At 30.1% G+C, this 13,815-nt stretch overlaps 2 protein-coding genes across 2 annotated transcripts; one reads left to right on the top strand and one right to left on the bottom strand.

The window, feature by feature from the left end:
* Window positions 1-515: 515 nt before the first annotated feature.
* Window positions 516-7,066, top strand: LOC131672075 (exportin-2). The gene is made up of 16 exons (XM_058949016.1): window positions 516-852; window positions 1,073-1,218; window positions 1,362-1,709; window positions 1,780-1,887; window positions 1,957-2,049; window positions 2,139-2,306; window positions 2,651-2,780; window positions 2,872-3,035; window positions 3,114-3,303; window positions 3,415-3,613; window positions 3,686-3,946; window positions 4,027-4,118; window positions 4,182-4,485; window positions 4,565-4,732; window positions 4,855-5,165; window positions 5,238-7,066. The coding sequence occupies exons 1-16, from the start codon at window positions 768-770 to the stop codon at window positions 5,381-5,383; spliced, it is 2,913 nt and encodes a 970-aa protein (XP_058804999.1). The 5' UTR covers window positions 516-767; the 3' UTR covers window positions 5,384-7,066.
* A 2,592-nt stretch (window positions 7,067-9,658) lies between these two features.
* On the bottom strand, window positions 9,659-13,399 carry LOC131672076 (ras-related protein Rab-35). The gene is made up of 3 exons (XM_058949017.1): window positions 12,354-13,399; window positions 11,615-12,042; window positions 9,659-11,541 (listed from the first exon to the last, which is right to left on the bottom strand). Exons 1-3 carry the CDS (start codon window positions 12,403-12,405, stop codon window positions 11,413-11,415), a joined length of 609 nt encoding a protein of 202 aa, XP_058805000.1. The 5' UTR covers window positions 12,406-13,399; the 3' UTR covers window positions 9,659-11,412.
* Between the last annotated feature and the right edge of the window lie 416 nt (window positions 13,400-13,815).

Below are 13,815 nucleotides of genomic sequence, written 5' to 3' on the forward strand. Positions count from 1 at the left end.
AGACTTTCAACTACAATTAGTGGAATTAGGCCTTAATTTTATGGAAGTACTTGAATATATGAGAAGAAGAAAATATATATAAATGATATGTATTAATCATCCCAAAAGCTTTTTTTACATTAGCATACTCATCAATAAGCAATATTCATGAGAATTTGAAAAATAAATTGTAGACCTGACATTTAAATGTGGTACGTTCGGCCCTACAGTTTTAAACAACAATTACTTTTGCTCACTACCGGTAGTGTTGGTACTAAATAATCGAACTAGATATTTTTAGTGATGTTACTAGAGTTGCGATTCGCGTCCGTATCCGTCCGCATTCATATGTTACATTCATACATAGCTATGGGACCGGGGTCTTAGAGACGTCATTTTTCAAGAGGAATTGTAAATTCGCTAGAATTTGTAATTTTACTAGTATGAGATAAGGTGAGACTAGCAAAAGTACTACACTCGGAGTAATTTTACTATTGGATAGTTATTATACAAAAGTGTTTTTTATAGTGTGTGTGTGTGTGTGTATGTATATATATACATGACATTTGACATTCTATTTTTTCAAATTATCCCGCATAATACCGGAAGTTTTATTTCCCGCGCGAAACTCATCTGTAACGCCATCGTAGTTATATACCTGTAGAGTGTAGAATAAATAAGGTTAGAAAATTGAAATTTTGTAAAAAGCCGGTGTAGAGCTGATATTCGACCAATGTTATATCAACAATTTATAGAATTGGAATAATCTTAATTGAAGCAACGCAAAAATGGAGCTCACTGACGATAATCTACTTACTTTAAGTGAATATCTGAAGCACACATTGAATCCTGATGTCAATGTTCGTCGTCCTGGTATGTCGCTATAAATAAACTTTTTACTTGAAAATATTAGTAAAAAACTGGTACATAATTTTCTGTTATTACTGTTATAAATTATTTATTATTATGGTTCAAAACTTTATATTTATCAAAATGATTTTTTCATATGTTCCTTTACTAAGGTTATTATCTTATGCCACACATGTTAAAGAATCAACTATACAAAATATTATATATTTATGTATGTTATTAGCTGAAAAATCTTTGGAAGCAGTTGAGCTGAACAAAAACTATCCATTACTTTTATTACATTTAGTTGATAAACCTGAAGTTGATATAACTATAAGGATTGCTGGAGCAATCGCATTTAAAAATTATGTCAAAAGAAATTGGAAAATTGTAAGTTTGATTAGTATTGATATTTATTATAATAATTTATTTATTTTTGTATTTTTATTTCATACTTCAATCACATCATTCAGTATAAAAGTTTTGTTCAATTATCTAATTGATTTATTAATAAATACATACTGTACTTTTAGGATGATGACACTGTAGTTAGAACAGACAAAATCCACAAAGAAGATAGAGAGTCTATAAAAAAACTTATTATAAATTTAATGCTTCATTCTCCTGACTCAATACAAAAGCAGTTATCTGATGCTGTGTCAGTTATTGGTAGATATGATTTTCCTGATCAATGGCCTGAACTTATAGATCAAATGGTGGAAAAATTTAACACGGGAGATTTTCATATAATTAATGGAGTATTACACACAGCACATTCTTTGTTTAAGAGATATAGATATGAATTTAAAAGTCAAGATTTATGGACAGAAATAAAATATGTACTGGATAAGTTTGCCAAACCACTTACTGATCTTTTTTTGGTATACAATTATTTTTTAACTTTTGTTACCTAGTCTTTATATATAATGCTATAAAGGAATATTTGTTTAGGCTACAATGAATTTGACTCAAGTACATGCTAGTAATATAGAAGCATTAAAAGTTATTTATAATTCTTTGACAATTTTGTGTAAAGTATTTTATTCTCTGAACTACCAGGTAATTATAAAATATTAATTAAACTTTTAATGTATTTTTAATATATTCTTCATATATTTTTATTTTTAGGATTTACCAGAATTTTTTGAAGATAATATGGAAGTATGGATGAGCAATTTTCACAACCTTCTTATCGTAAATGTACCATCATTACAAACAGAGGTTCAATATCTATCATCTGTTAACAATATATTTCAATGCTTGTATATTTTAGCAAATCATCAAATCAATTCAAATTCTGTTTTATTCAGGATGATGAAGAAGCTGGTGTTATAGAGCAATTAAAATCACAAGTTTGTGATAATGTTTGTTTGTATGCACAGAAATATGATGAAGAGTTCCAACAATATTTGCCACAATTTGTTACAGCAATTTGGAATTTACTGACTTCTACTGGTCAACAGCCAAAATATGATTCGGTAGTTTACTACAGGGCTTCATACATATCTATAACTAATTCAAATAATAATTAAATTTTTATCTGGTATAAGTAGTTTATTTAGGTAGAAAAACGGTGATACTTATAAGAAGTACTTAATATATATAAATATTAATAACAATGTTTGAATCATTTTAAATATTTCAATTTAAAGAAAATAATAAGAGAAAAGTGGTAAAAATATCAATAAAGCATGAAAGCACGATATTTAACTAACGTTTTTTTCTAAAAATACTATGTTACAAATTTGATTACGAAATCTAATATTTTATTATCAATTTGATATTTGATTAGAAATAAAAATATTTAATTTTTTCTTCTTAGTTGGTGTCAAATGCTTTACAATTTTTGGCAACTGTAGCTGATCGTAATCAATATAGACATCTTTTTGAAGATCCAGCTACTCTCAGCAGTATCTGTGAAAAAGTAATTATTCCAAACATGGAATTTAGAGGTAAGGAAATTTCAAAAAATCACTTGCATAATCTTTCAGCGTTGTCGCGTTGTTATTAGAAAAATAATATTTTTATTTAACACATTCACAGAATCTGACAATGAACTATTTGAGGATAATCCAGAAGAATATATACGTCGAGATATTGAAGGTAGCGACGTTGATACAAGAAGAAGAGCTGCTTGTGATTTAGTAAAAGTGCTCTCAAAATACTTTGAAGTAAAAATAATGGAAATATTTGGTGCATATATTCAGGTTGATAAAATTTAAATATTTATTTTGTTATACATTATTATAAATTATTCAATTTTTATAAATATCGTTAATTTAAAGGCTATGCTGCAAAATTATGCTGCCAAGCCAACTGAGAATTGGCGCAGCAAAGATGCAGCAATTTATCTTATTACAAGCAGCGCCAGTAAAGGTCAAACTCAAAAACATGGTGTAACCATAACTAGTGATCTTGTACCCCTTCCTCAATTTGCTGCTAACCACATAGAACCAGAACTTGCTAAGCCCAATGGTTAGTATATTAATTTAAGTTTTCTTGTATTATACACAAAAATGTTGAAGATTTTTAATATTTTCTTGTAAAAATAGTTATCATTAATAAGAAAATCTTCTTTGATTTTAGTAAACGAATTACCTGTTTTAAAAGCAGATGCCATCAAGTTCATAATGATTTTTAGAAATATCCTGCCTCCAGAACAAGTGATTGGCAGTTTACCTCAAATGATTAGACATTTATCAGCAACAAGTCCAGTAGTGCATAGTTATGCTGCTTGTGCGATTGACAAAATTTTAGCTTTAAGAGATAAAAATAATGTTACTCTGTTAGTGTAACTTTTATATAGTTTAGATAAGCTTATTTGCAGCAAAATTGTTAATAAACATTTCTATTACAGAGTTAAAGCAGAAAGTATTGCACCCCTGGCTGCTGATTTACTCAACTGTTTATTTAGAGTTCTTGATTTACCAGGAGCAGAGGAAAATGAGTACATCATGAGAGCCATAATGAATTGTTTTGTCGTATTGAGAGGAGCTATAGTGCCCTTCTTAGCAGAATTACTTCCAAAATTAACACAAAAAATTGCCGTTGTCGCTAGAAATCCAAGTCGTCCTAATTTTAATCATTATCTTTTTGAAACATTAAGTATTTCCATCAAGTTAGTCCAATTTGTAGCGCGTGTTCTAATGTTTTTAATTGAGTTGTACAAATATGCTATATATGATATTTGTATTTCAGAATTGTATGTAAATCAAATCCAGCAGCTATTGCATCATTTGAACAAGCTCTTTTTCCTACTTTTCAAGGAATATTGGTTCAAGATATTCAAGGTTTGTACAAATTCTAATTTAATCAAATTACAAGTTTATTAAATACTTTATAATATTTTTTAGAATTTGTTCCATACGTGTTCCAAATTTTGGCCTTATTACTGGAGCTACAAACTGGCTCAAATGTACCCGAAACTTATATGGAATTATTTCCTTGTTTATTAAGTCCCGTTTTATTTGAAAGGCAAGGCAACATACATCCGTTAAATAGACTTTTACAAGCCTTTGTAACCCATGGATCGCATCAAATTATCGCACAAGATAAAGTTAGTGGTTTGCTTGGAGTTTTTCAAAAATTGATGGCTTCTAAGGCAAACGATCATGAAGGTTTCTTACTGATACGGGCTGTTGTTGAACATTTTCCGCCGTAAGTTTTACTACTGAAATTTCATTTTTATTTTCATTGATTGCAGAAAATTTATTGAATATTTGTTTTTTTTCTTTAGAAACATATTGGAACCTTACATGAAACACGTTTTTGTCATACTTTTTCAAAGATTATCAAGCAGCAAAACAACAAAGTTTGTCCGGGGTCTCATTGTCTTTTTCTCGTTTTATGCCATCCGATATGGAGCAAGTAATTTAGTTACTATTGTGGATTCTATTCAATCTCAGTAAGTTAATATGTATTATTTTCAATGGAGCTATCGCTTATGTTCAATATTGTTTTCTAAACTTTTTAAAATCAAAAGTAATGCATAACGTCTTCAAACCTATTAAATCATTTTTTGTTTAGAATGTTTGGCATGGTGATTGAAAGAGTAATAATTGCTGATTTACAAAAGGTGTCTGATGAAATTGAAAGGAAGATTGCAGCCATTGGAATTTCCAACATATTAATTGATTGTGCAGCTATGCTAGAAAGTCCCTACAATGTATACTATCCTCGTCTTTTGGCTTGCTTGATTGAATTCTTTGAATTGCCTCATGATGAAACCCAGTTGCCAGAAGATGAGCAAGTTTTAGATGTAGATGATTCATCTGGCTATCAAGCTGCCTACAGTCAACTGATTTTCGCAAAAAATCAGAAGAGGGATCCTTTAGCTTGTAAGTTGTTGATCAAAATTATAATTTGTTAAATGGTTCATCAAATGAAAAATTAACATTTTATTTATTTAGCAATTGCAGATGTTCGCTTACATCTGGCACGAGGATTAGGTAGAATGAAACCTGGACAACTACCTCAGCTATTAGGACAAATACCTGAACCAAATGCAAATCATCTGAGAACTTATTTGCAAACGGCTGGGATTACTGTTACATAATATGAACTTCAAGTTCGGGGCAGGCTAAAAATACACTTAATGTCCCGTAAATTTAATAGAATTCAATTAAACAAAATGTGATTAAACATAGATTGGAAAAACTGAAGTTTTTAAAGAACAAATATACTTTTAAATTCATTTTAAATAGTTGAATACATAAGAAAGGCAGATTTAAACTTCAATATTTGTCAGATATTTTTGATCAAAAGAATTCAGTTCGTACTTTTTTGAAGTTGGAATTTTCGATTGTAATTAGCTGATAATTTTATTTTTTGATTGTATTTATTTTTTGTGCGTCAAATGAATATGGCAAGACTTAATTTAAAAAATTATTTCGCTTATGGCCAATTTCTTTACAAGCTAAGATATGAATGTATTCCCAAATATTATATTGTTCAACAGAATAATAGAATTTTGTACATGTATTTTTTAAATAATCGAATAATACAATGTGTAAAAACATTATTTTATTGTACAGTCATAACTATTTAAAACTAACGTATTTCGTACTCAATATAAAAAAAAACATAGTGTTAACATGTTACGGAAACAAATAATGTCAATTTATGGCAATTGGTTGAATAAAATATTGATTTTGAATATTGCATAACGCAAAAGTGTGTGCGTGCGTATGCGTGCACGCGTACGCATGTATGTATGTTTCAGTATCTAAAATGACGATAAAAATAAAATCGTTTTACTTTAAGCTTAAACGATTCGGTCAATAAATTATAAATTTTAAACGAATCTCCTTGCAGTGGGATTCAGAAAATTAAATGACTATTAGATATATGAATAGACTACACAAATAACATAGATAAGTTGATGACATAAATGAAGATATGGCAATTATAGATTCCTGTCTGAAAGAACTCTAAAAAAAACTCAATAAAAAGGTAAAATTTTTTATTTCTGCTGAGAAGTGGTCTGCAGAACTCAATTTAAGTTAATTTAGATGATATTTTCAAAACCTTTCGAATGATTTTTATAAAATAGATACCCTCCTATAACATTTCTTTAGAGTTTATTAGAGAAACATAAGTAATATTTTATTTACTGCCAAAATCTTTTAATCCTGACAAAATATTGTATATTTTATCAGGAATATTTGTCATTATAATTTTGAAGGACAAAATGAATATACTAAGAATTTAATGTTCAAAGGATCGCGTTGAGAAAGCATAGCTTGTCGATGTATTAGGAAGTAATTGCCCGAGTAAGAATAAACGGGAATGCATTGCATGCTGAAAAATATACTTGGCAATTGCTTTACTGCATTTCCTTGAAAAATTTTAATTTGATTCAAGAATAATATAAAAAATTGAGGGTTTCAAACGAATTTAATATAAAATATTCGTAATAAATTCACCTCGTGTTGTGATGGCGGAAGCTTCGAGTTTAGAGTTTCAAAATAGTCCGTTTAGCTTTTGTTACTCGCCAGATCGCAATTCATAATATAAGCTAAAATTTTATATTTCAGTAATTATCTGATTTTTATCTATAAAAATATTGTAATGAATAAAAAAACTACTAACTTTGAAATCGTCACTTGAAGGCTTACGTTGACAACGTTTTTGCAAGCTCGAGTTTAACATGCATAATTATGTGTTCTATGCCATAATTTATTTTTTATGATTCTTATAGATATACAATGTTATTGCTGTAATAACTGTCGACAATATAATAACTTTAATAAAAATTAATGATAAGAATATAATGAAATTTTAAAAATATTTTACATCAATTCTTTAAAACATCCGTTTTGCGTATAAGTAAATGTTTCAACATAGTACTAATAGACATCTAAGATATTAACATTCGCCCAAAAACTCTTAATCAATAGCGTAGCTCATTGGTCACGTATATGATACATTTCTCACGTACATGACTAACTTGTTAACAATTACCTTGTAAATTTTACTCGTAAACAAGTCAATAGTTCAAAACAGCAATTGTTCGTGAAACTCTCAATATAATTACTTTCAAGCAATGTTTTATATCAAATTTCAAGTAACATGACAATTACAATGAAAATTTGGAAATAGTAGCACACAAATTTTGTTCGATGTTACAACAAATTGGTTTTCGTTTAATATACAAAATTTTTCTCTTCATTCAAAATTTCTACATGAATGGTATATTATAATCTCTTGATTCGTGATGCAGCGGTTTCTCGACAGTTTATTCAACTGTTGATTCATACAACTTACATACTTTATAGAAATGACAATTAGTTCATAACAATTAGGTCGAATCAGTTTGTTGGTAAGTTTATTGGAATAAACAGGTATAGTTTTCGCCTATACCTGTCTAACCTTATCTAGATAAAATCAAACAATAATGGTTTCAGTCATTTGAGTAATTATATCAATGAAAAGAAGTATATATATGGACAATATCATTAAATTGACAATGCATTTTGTGACAAGTAGCCGAAAAACATTATTCTGTGCGCAGGATGCACACACTCCAACGGACAGACACTGAGTTCCGTTATTTATATCGTGAAATGTCTGCGTTGAATACATTATTTATGCTATAACGATCCAATTGCTGTGAATTTCTGACGGTAGACCTGAATAACACCAAAACGTTTTAAAAATGTTTCAAAAACATTTCACTGAGAACCTAAAAACGTTTAGCAATTTTGGTTTTAAAAACGTTTCGAAAACTTTAAATATGACCACCCTATATGTGGCGGTCTCATGATTCGACCATCCACATCTAAACGGTATCGGACAGCCATGAGCGGCAAGAAATACGCTCACTAAATATATAAGTCCGCATAACGATTCGAGCATAATCTTTACATTTTCCTGAATTTTATATAGAAAATCGACAAAAGGAAAATTGTTTCGTAATCCGGGAATAAGGAGCTATCATCCACTATCGATATTATTTCTTTTTAAACAGGAGAAAAATGTTTAATGTATATTGCGCGTTGTCCGAACGCCCGATTTTTTTTCGCAATTTTCTTAAAAACGGAAAATCCGGAAATAAAATTTTAAATGGAGACTTAATACGGAAAAAAGGAGAAAACGTTTTAGCTCACGAAAACTAAAAAATATGTTTAAAAAAATTTTTTGGGCGTCAGCTTCACAAGTCTGATGTTAGTAGTGTGCAAATGTATGTTACGCCAGATTGATATTTCTCTTTAAAAAGCGTGTTAAACAAAACTTCTAAAGGCTTTTAGGTTTCAAAGAGAATAAACTAAATGCCTGATCTATATATATGTATATATATACATACATACATACATACATACATACATACATACATATATGTATGTATGTATTACACGAAAATATAAGGCAGGGAAAAATATAAGTGTTAAGGCAAGCTAACGGATCGGTGGTCGGATCGATATCATTGGTATTGCGATACAGCGTCGAAGCTCCGCTCAATGCTGCTCGCTGCAATCGCGCGTGCATAGGAGGCAAAAGAGCGTCTCCTTTCTGAGTGCTGACGAATTTGAAGACTGATTTCCACTTTCCTTTTCTCTTAACCTCGGTCTCTTTTCTTTTCTCGCAGATGGCCCACACGTGCAACGTTGCTGTTAACAAGACAACACTTGAGCTTTTTAGTAGCAACCTATTAAATTTCGATGAGTTGAGATTCGTCGAGAAGTGTTGTTTTTCTTTTCAAATCATTATTTGACCTGCCGCGTCTTAGCACTCAAGTGATCATTTTATGAGTGTTCGAATTTCGATGTTTTAAGTATTGAAAAGAAAACGAAAACATATTTAACGAGCGTGAGAACTAAAAAACTACGCAGCTAAGAATAATACGTTAAAATACCAAGCAAAGGAGTTTTAAATATTCGCGCGGCTATCTTTCTCTCTCTCTCTCTTATACTACAATTGTGCAAAAACCACGTGACAGGCAGTATGTCACATAACCACTAAAATACAAATCTAATAGAAAATAGACACTAGTGGTCTGCCATATTGGATCTGTTATTTTGAATTTTCAGATTTTTCAAGATGTGATTTTAGATTCGTAATCAATAACCCTGAAAATCCATATTTATTTATTATAAAACGAACTTTATTAAAATATGAAAAAAAATCCGCTATATTGGATCCGCCATTGTAAATTTCAGAATTTACAAATTTCGACTTCAGATTCGTAATCAGTGACCGCAAAAACCTTCGAGTAAGAAAATTCAGACAAAAATATTCAATAGAAAAATGTTTAACTCAAAGGTTAAAATAAAATATTAAAAGCTTGAATATAAAATCACTTTATTGCAAACTATAATTTTATAAACGATTTTATACAAACATGCATACAATAAAGTTGATAAGAATAATTATTAAACTTAATGTTTTGATTAAATAAAATTTTATTACATCATAGCAAATTTTGTCTTACGTTGGCATTATGCAAATAGGGCATATATGAGTTATTAATGAAAAGTAAAAAACTAATTATGTGGTAATAAATCTTAATATAGTAAACTGCAATATTTTAATCAATGAGATTATGAGTATGTCTTCAAAATACTGCCTGTTACTGCTATGTAATTATTTTTCCACGATTTATGTACATTATTTTTCTAGTAGAACAGTTTTCCAATAACTGTTTTAAAACAATTTCTATTTTATATACATGTATATATGATATAAAATCAAAAGTCATAGCAGACACATTAGTTACAAATAAGAGAACATATTGTGTACAATTTTTTCGAAAATTCTTATGATTTGTGCAAAAATGTATTCGTTAACAAGAAAAACTTCAGTCTATTGTTATTCACACAATTAAATTCAAACAATCAATTAATAAAATGACATTTACTTCGACTAACAATTCTCAAACTGCAAAATTTACCTAGGGCTGCTCTTCTTCACTTCACTTTTTACAAGAATTTTCGAAAAGATCTAATTTAAAAATTTCTATTCGCAGCTATTTTTATCAGCATGAAATTCTCATGGTTAGCCTTTTGTACAGAGAAGACGCAATTTAACTATTATCACAGATTAACACAGACAGCTTCTGTCATGGTTGGACACCGTATACGTTCCTACGACCTTGTCTGCCTGCCTCCTGTCATTTTCAAGGACTGAGACACAATTATTACAGTTCAGTTATCAAACACTACACGTGTATGTGAATAATGTTTACAAATTTCAAATTTTTTTAATGAAATGTAATTCCCTGCTTTTTTCACTTCTGGACAATGTAAATTTTTCAGAGAATTGTTGAAACATCTTAGTTTTTAGTATAAGTCGCGACAAAAGTTGATAATTTTTCAGAAATCTAATAAAAAGTATTTTCAATATCTATAGTGATATAAATAGGGCACTATTATATCACTATACTCTAAGGGAATATCTTAGAAATGCAAATAGCACCCTATTTGAAAATATTGAAGTCCTTATATTTACACAATAATCTAACTAACAAACATTGCATTATTATTTGGTTTAGTGATAAAGAGAACATAAAACATTAAATATAGTTTGTGCGACTTTTACTACCAGTAATTAATCGTTGTATTCAAAGTCTTCATACAATACATTTGTAATAATTCTTGTCTTTTACTCTTTTATTTTTAAAAATCATCGACAATTTATAAATAGCACACATAAATCTAAATTATATCTAACGCCTTGTTAGATTATAAAATATGAAACAAAATTGAATTTAGTAAAGATCCCAATATGTTTAGGCGAATATTTGCTTACTATTTTGCCTTTGTGGAAGCTTCAAAAAATTTATAAATAATTTATGCACATTTATAAAATAAATAATATAATTTGCGAAATTGTAATTTTATGAATGGAGTTTAGAACAATGATATATCTATTCCAAAACTTGATTACCATGGTGGGATATTAAACATTTTACCTTTAAATATAATAAGAAATGCATTATTGTTGATTCATGTCGTTTTGGTAACGTTGAAAAGTTTATGGCATTTCATGTCCATTCCCTAAATAACACATGCTCTCTGTCTTACTCTGCTTGACTGTTGTATAAAAACCATATCAGTTTCAGAATTTATCTAACATGCGACAATGTTGCTAACAGCATTTTTTTCTACTTTGTTTAGTACTTTTCCTAAGATTTACAATATCATTTGTTTTTGTAGCCTGTCGTTCTTTGCTTTCTTTTTTAGTGCGAAGAACTTCTCGTGTTATTGCCATAAACATCTGTAAGTTTGAATGAAAATGAATGGTTTTGCCATTGAATTAATTCAATTAAATTTTAGAAATTTGTACATACTTCCTCAACATTAGTATTATCCTTGGCAGAAGTTTCAAATAATTTAATTCCCATTTGATTTGCAAACCGTTGTGCATCTTCTGTTAAAACAACTTTCTGATTGGGTGCATCATTTTTATTACCCACTAAAATCCTATTGACTACAACATCACAATTATGTTCAATTTCATGTAGCCATCTTTTAACATTTGCAAAGGAATCGCCACTAGTCACATCATATACAACTATAACACCATGCGTTCCTCTATAGTATGTGGAAGTTATTGTTCTAAATCTTTCTTGTCCAGCTGTGTCCCAAATTTGTAATTTTACTCTCTCCCCATCTACATCGACAGTACGGATTTTAAAATCCACTCCTATTGTTGTTATATAATTTCCATTGAACGTATTGTCAGCAAACCGCAGCAGCAGAGAACTTTTTCCAACACCTTAAATATTAAACAAACATTAATACACAGTATGAAATTAATTAACTATGTTTAAAAAAATTTATTTAAAATATTTAAGTTTAAAGAAATTAATAGCGTTTATTTATTATAAATATTATTATTGAAGAATAAAACAATTGAGCTGATAGCATACAACTAAAAGTGATTTATAATTCGTTTTAAACTTGATTTATTTATTAATAATTCATTCTTGTTATTTAAAAAAATTATAACATTTTTCAATTAGAAATAGGTCCAAGTGAATTGGTGTATTGTTAAATAGTAGAGAAATGTATATATTTAGTATTTACCACTATCGCCTATGATGAGCAATTTGAACAAATGATCGTAGTCTCGAGCCATTTCTGACGTGTGCGTTTATCTTTTCCTTCGTCAGTATGATACGTATGTTGAGTGTTTTACAAAAAGTGCACCTTTGTTGATGCTTTGTTAAACCAGTACCTTTTCTGCGAGTCAATTTTCACCGTGCTTCAGTGATTTATGAATCACGATGAGAAGAAAGAACGAGAGAAAGGGAAAGAAGCACGTAGCGAAGAAAACACAAGGTAAGGCGAGGCGAGGCAAGGTAGCTACTGGACAGCACACCACATATGCGCCTGCAGACGCACACCCATACACACTCGCACAGAGCCTCCGTCAGATTGTGCGTCAACCGTCAACCATCGATGACGTATGCAGGGAAGATAGACAAAGCAATTACAAATGGCTTTGCGAAAAAGGAGAGAAAAGTTCCACAAGCTTGATATATCGGACAGGATTTATAAGATTTAGTTTTTTCGTCAATCAGTGTTTGAGAATTGATGCCAATGAAGGATATCTTTCAAGCCTCTATTCTAAATGTAACAAAGCGCGCGCATACAGTCACAAATGTCCGCAAAACAATGCTTTCACTTTCAATAAATTATCTGAGAAACAGAGAAATCTCAGCTGCTTCGCTACTACAGCCAGAAACAAGATCTGTATTCCTTAGCAGCCAATCAAGTACATTAGGCAGTTGTAAAATGGAGTTGAGCATATATGTGTACATAAGTACACGTGAATTTGCGAACGGATGATAACGCGGCCTGTTATACGCCCACCGAGAAAAAACTGCACTTCTTTGAAAGGAAAGAACAGGGCCTTTTTTTTATTAAAACACTAATGGCAATTCGCTCTTTACTCAGTCTCCACTTTGACTCTTATGTGCCATAGGGCTAACACGCCTACGATCAGCCTTGACTTTCAGCTTTTTATGACGCCCATAGCATCTGCTATTCTCTTCACCTGCTGCAACTTTCCGATTCTCTTGTCACTATATCCTACCTATCGTACCGCTATAGATATCTCTTTTTGTACCCCTTCTCTCACCATTGCTACAGACTGAAATAAGAGACTAGAAACTTGTAGTAGAAGAAGAATGGTGATTTTATTGGATTATATGAAATATACATTGCCATGTTACATGAAGGTAAGCCTTAAAGAAGGCGCGAAGTTCAACTTATACTATATTGTACAAAGGATATATTTTAACTTATCTTATATTTTACATTTAATACTAACAATGAATTGCGCAATACATTGAATTAAATCAAGATTTTTTTCTGATAATAAAGATATTATGGAGAAGGGCCCGTATTTGTGTATACGTCTAATCTCTTTAAGAAGAACAGTTCTTTGTTTGTTATTTAAGGCACATTCCCAAAAAATGTGTTCAATGGAATCATTAGACTGACCACATTGACACAAGCTACTTAATACAATGTTCTTTCTAAA

The sequence above is a fragment of the Phymastichus coffea genome, unplaced genomic scaffold (genome assembly GCF_024137745.1).
Source record: "Phymastichus coffea isolate CEN01 unplaced genomic scaffold, Cenicafe_Pcof_1.1 PCOF00142, whole genome shotgun sequence".
NCBI lineage: Eukaryota > Metazoa > Arthropoda > Insecta > Hymenoptera > Eulophidae > Phymastichus > Phymastichus coffea.

What these genes read in the sequence shown, in the direction of transcription:
- LOC131672075 (XM_058949016.1), top strand. Translation starts at nt 768, where the DNA reads ATGGAGCTCACTGACGATAATCTACTTACTTTAAGTGAATATCTGAAG. An exon ending in AACAGCCAAAATATGATTCG is followed by an intron (nt 2,307 to 2,650) that starts GTAGTTTACTAC and finishes TTTTCTTCTTAG; the next exon opens with TTGGTGTCAAATGCTTTACA. An exon ending in ATTGGTTCAAGATATTCAAG is followed by an intron (nt 4,119 to 4,181) that starts GTTTGTACAAAT and finishes AATATTTTTTAG; the next exon opens with AATTTGTTCCATACGTGTTC.
- LOC131672076 (XM_058949017.1), bottom strand. Translation starts at nt 12,405, where the DNA reads ATGGCTCGAGACTACGATCATTTGTTCAAATTGCTCATCATAGGCGAT. An exon ending in GCTCATCATAGGCGATAGTG is followed by an intron (nt 12,043 to 12,353) that starts GTAAATACTAAA and finishes TTAATATTTAAG; the next exon opens with GTGTTGGAAAAAGTTCTCTG. An exon ending in ATAATACTAATGTTGAGGAA is followed by an intron (nt 11,542 to 11,614) that starts GTATGTACAAAT and finishes TCAAACTTACAG; the next exon opens with ATGTTTATGGCAATAACACG.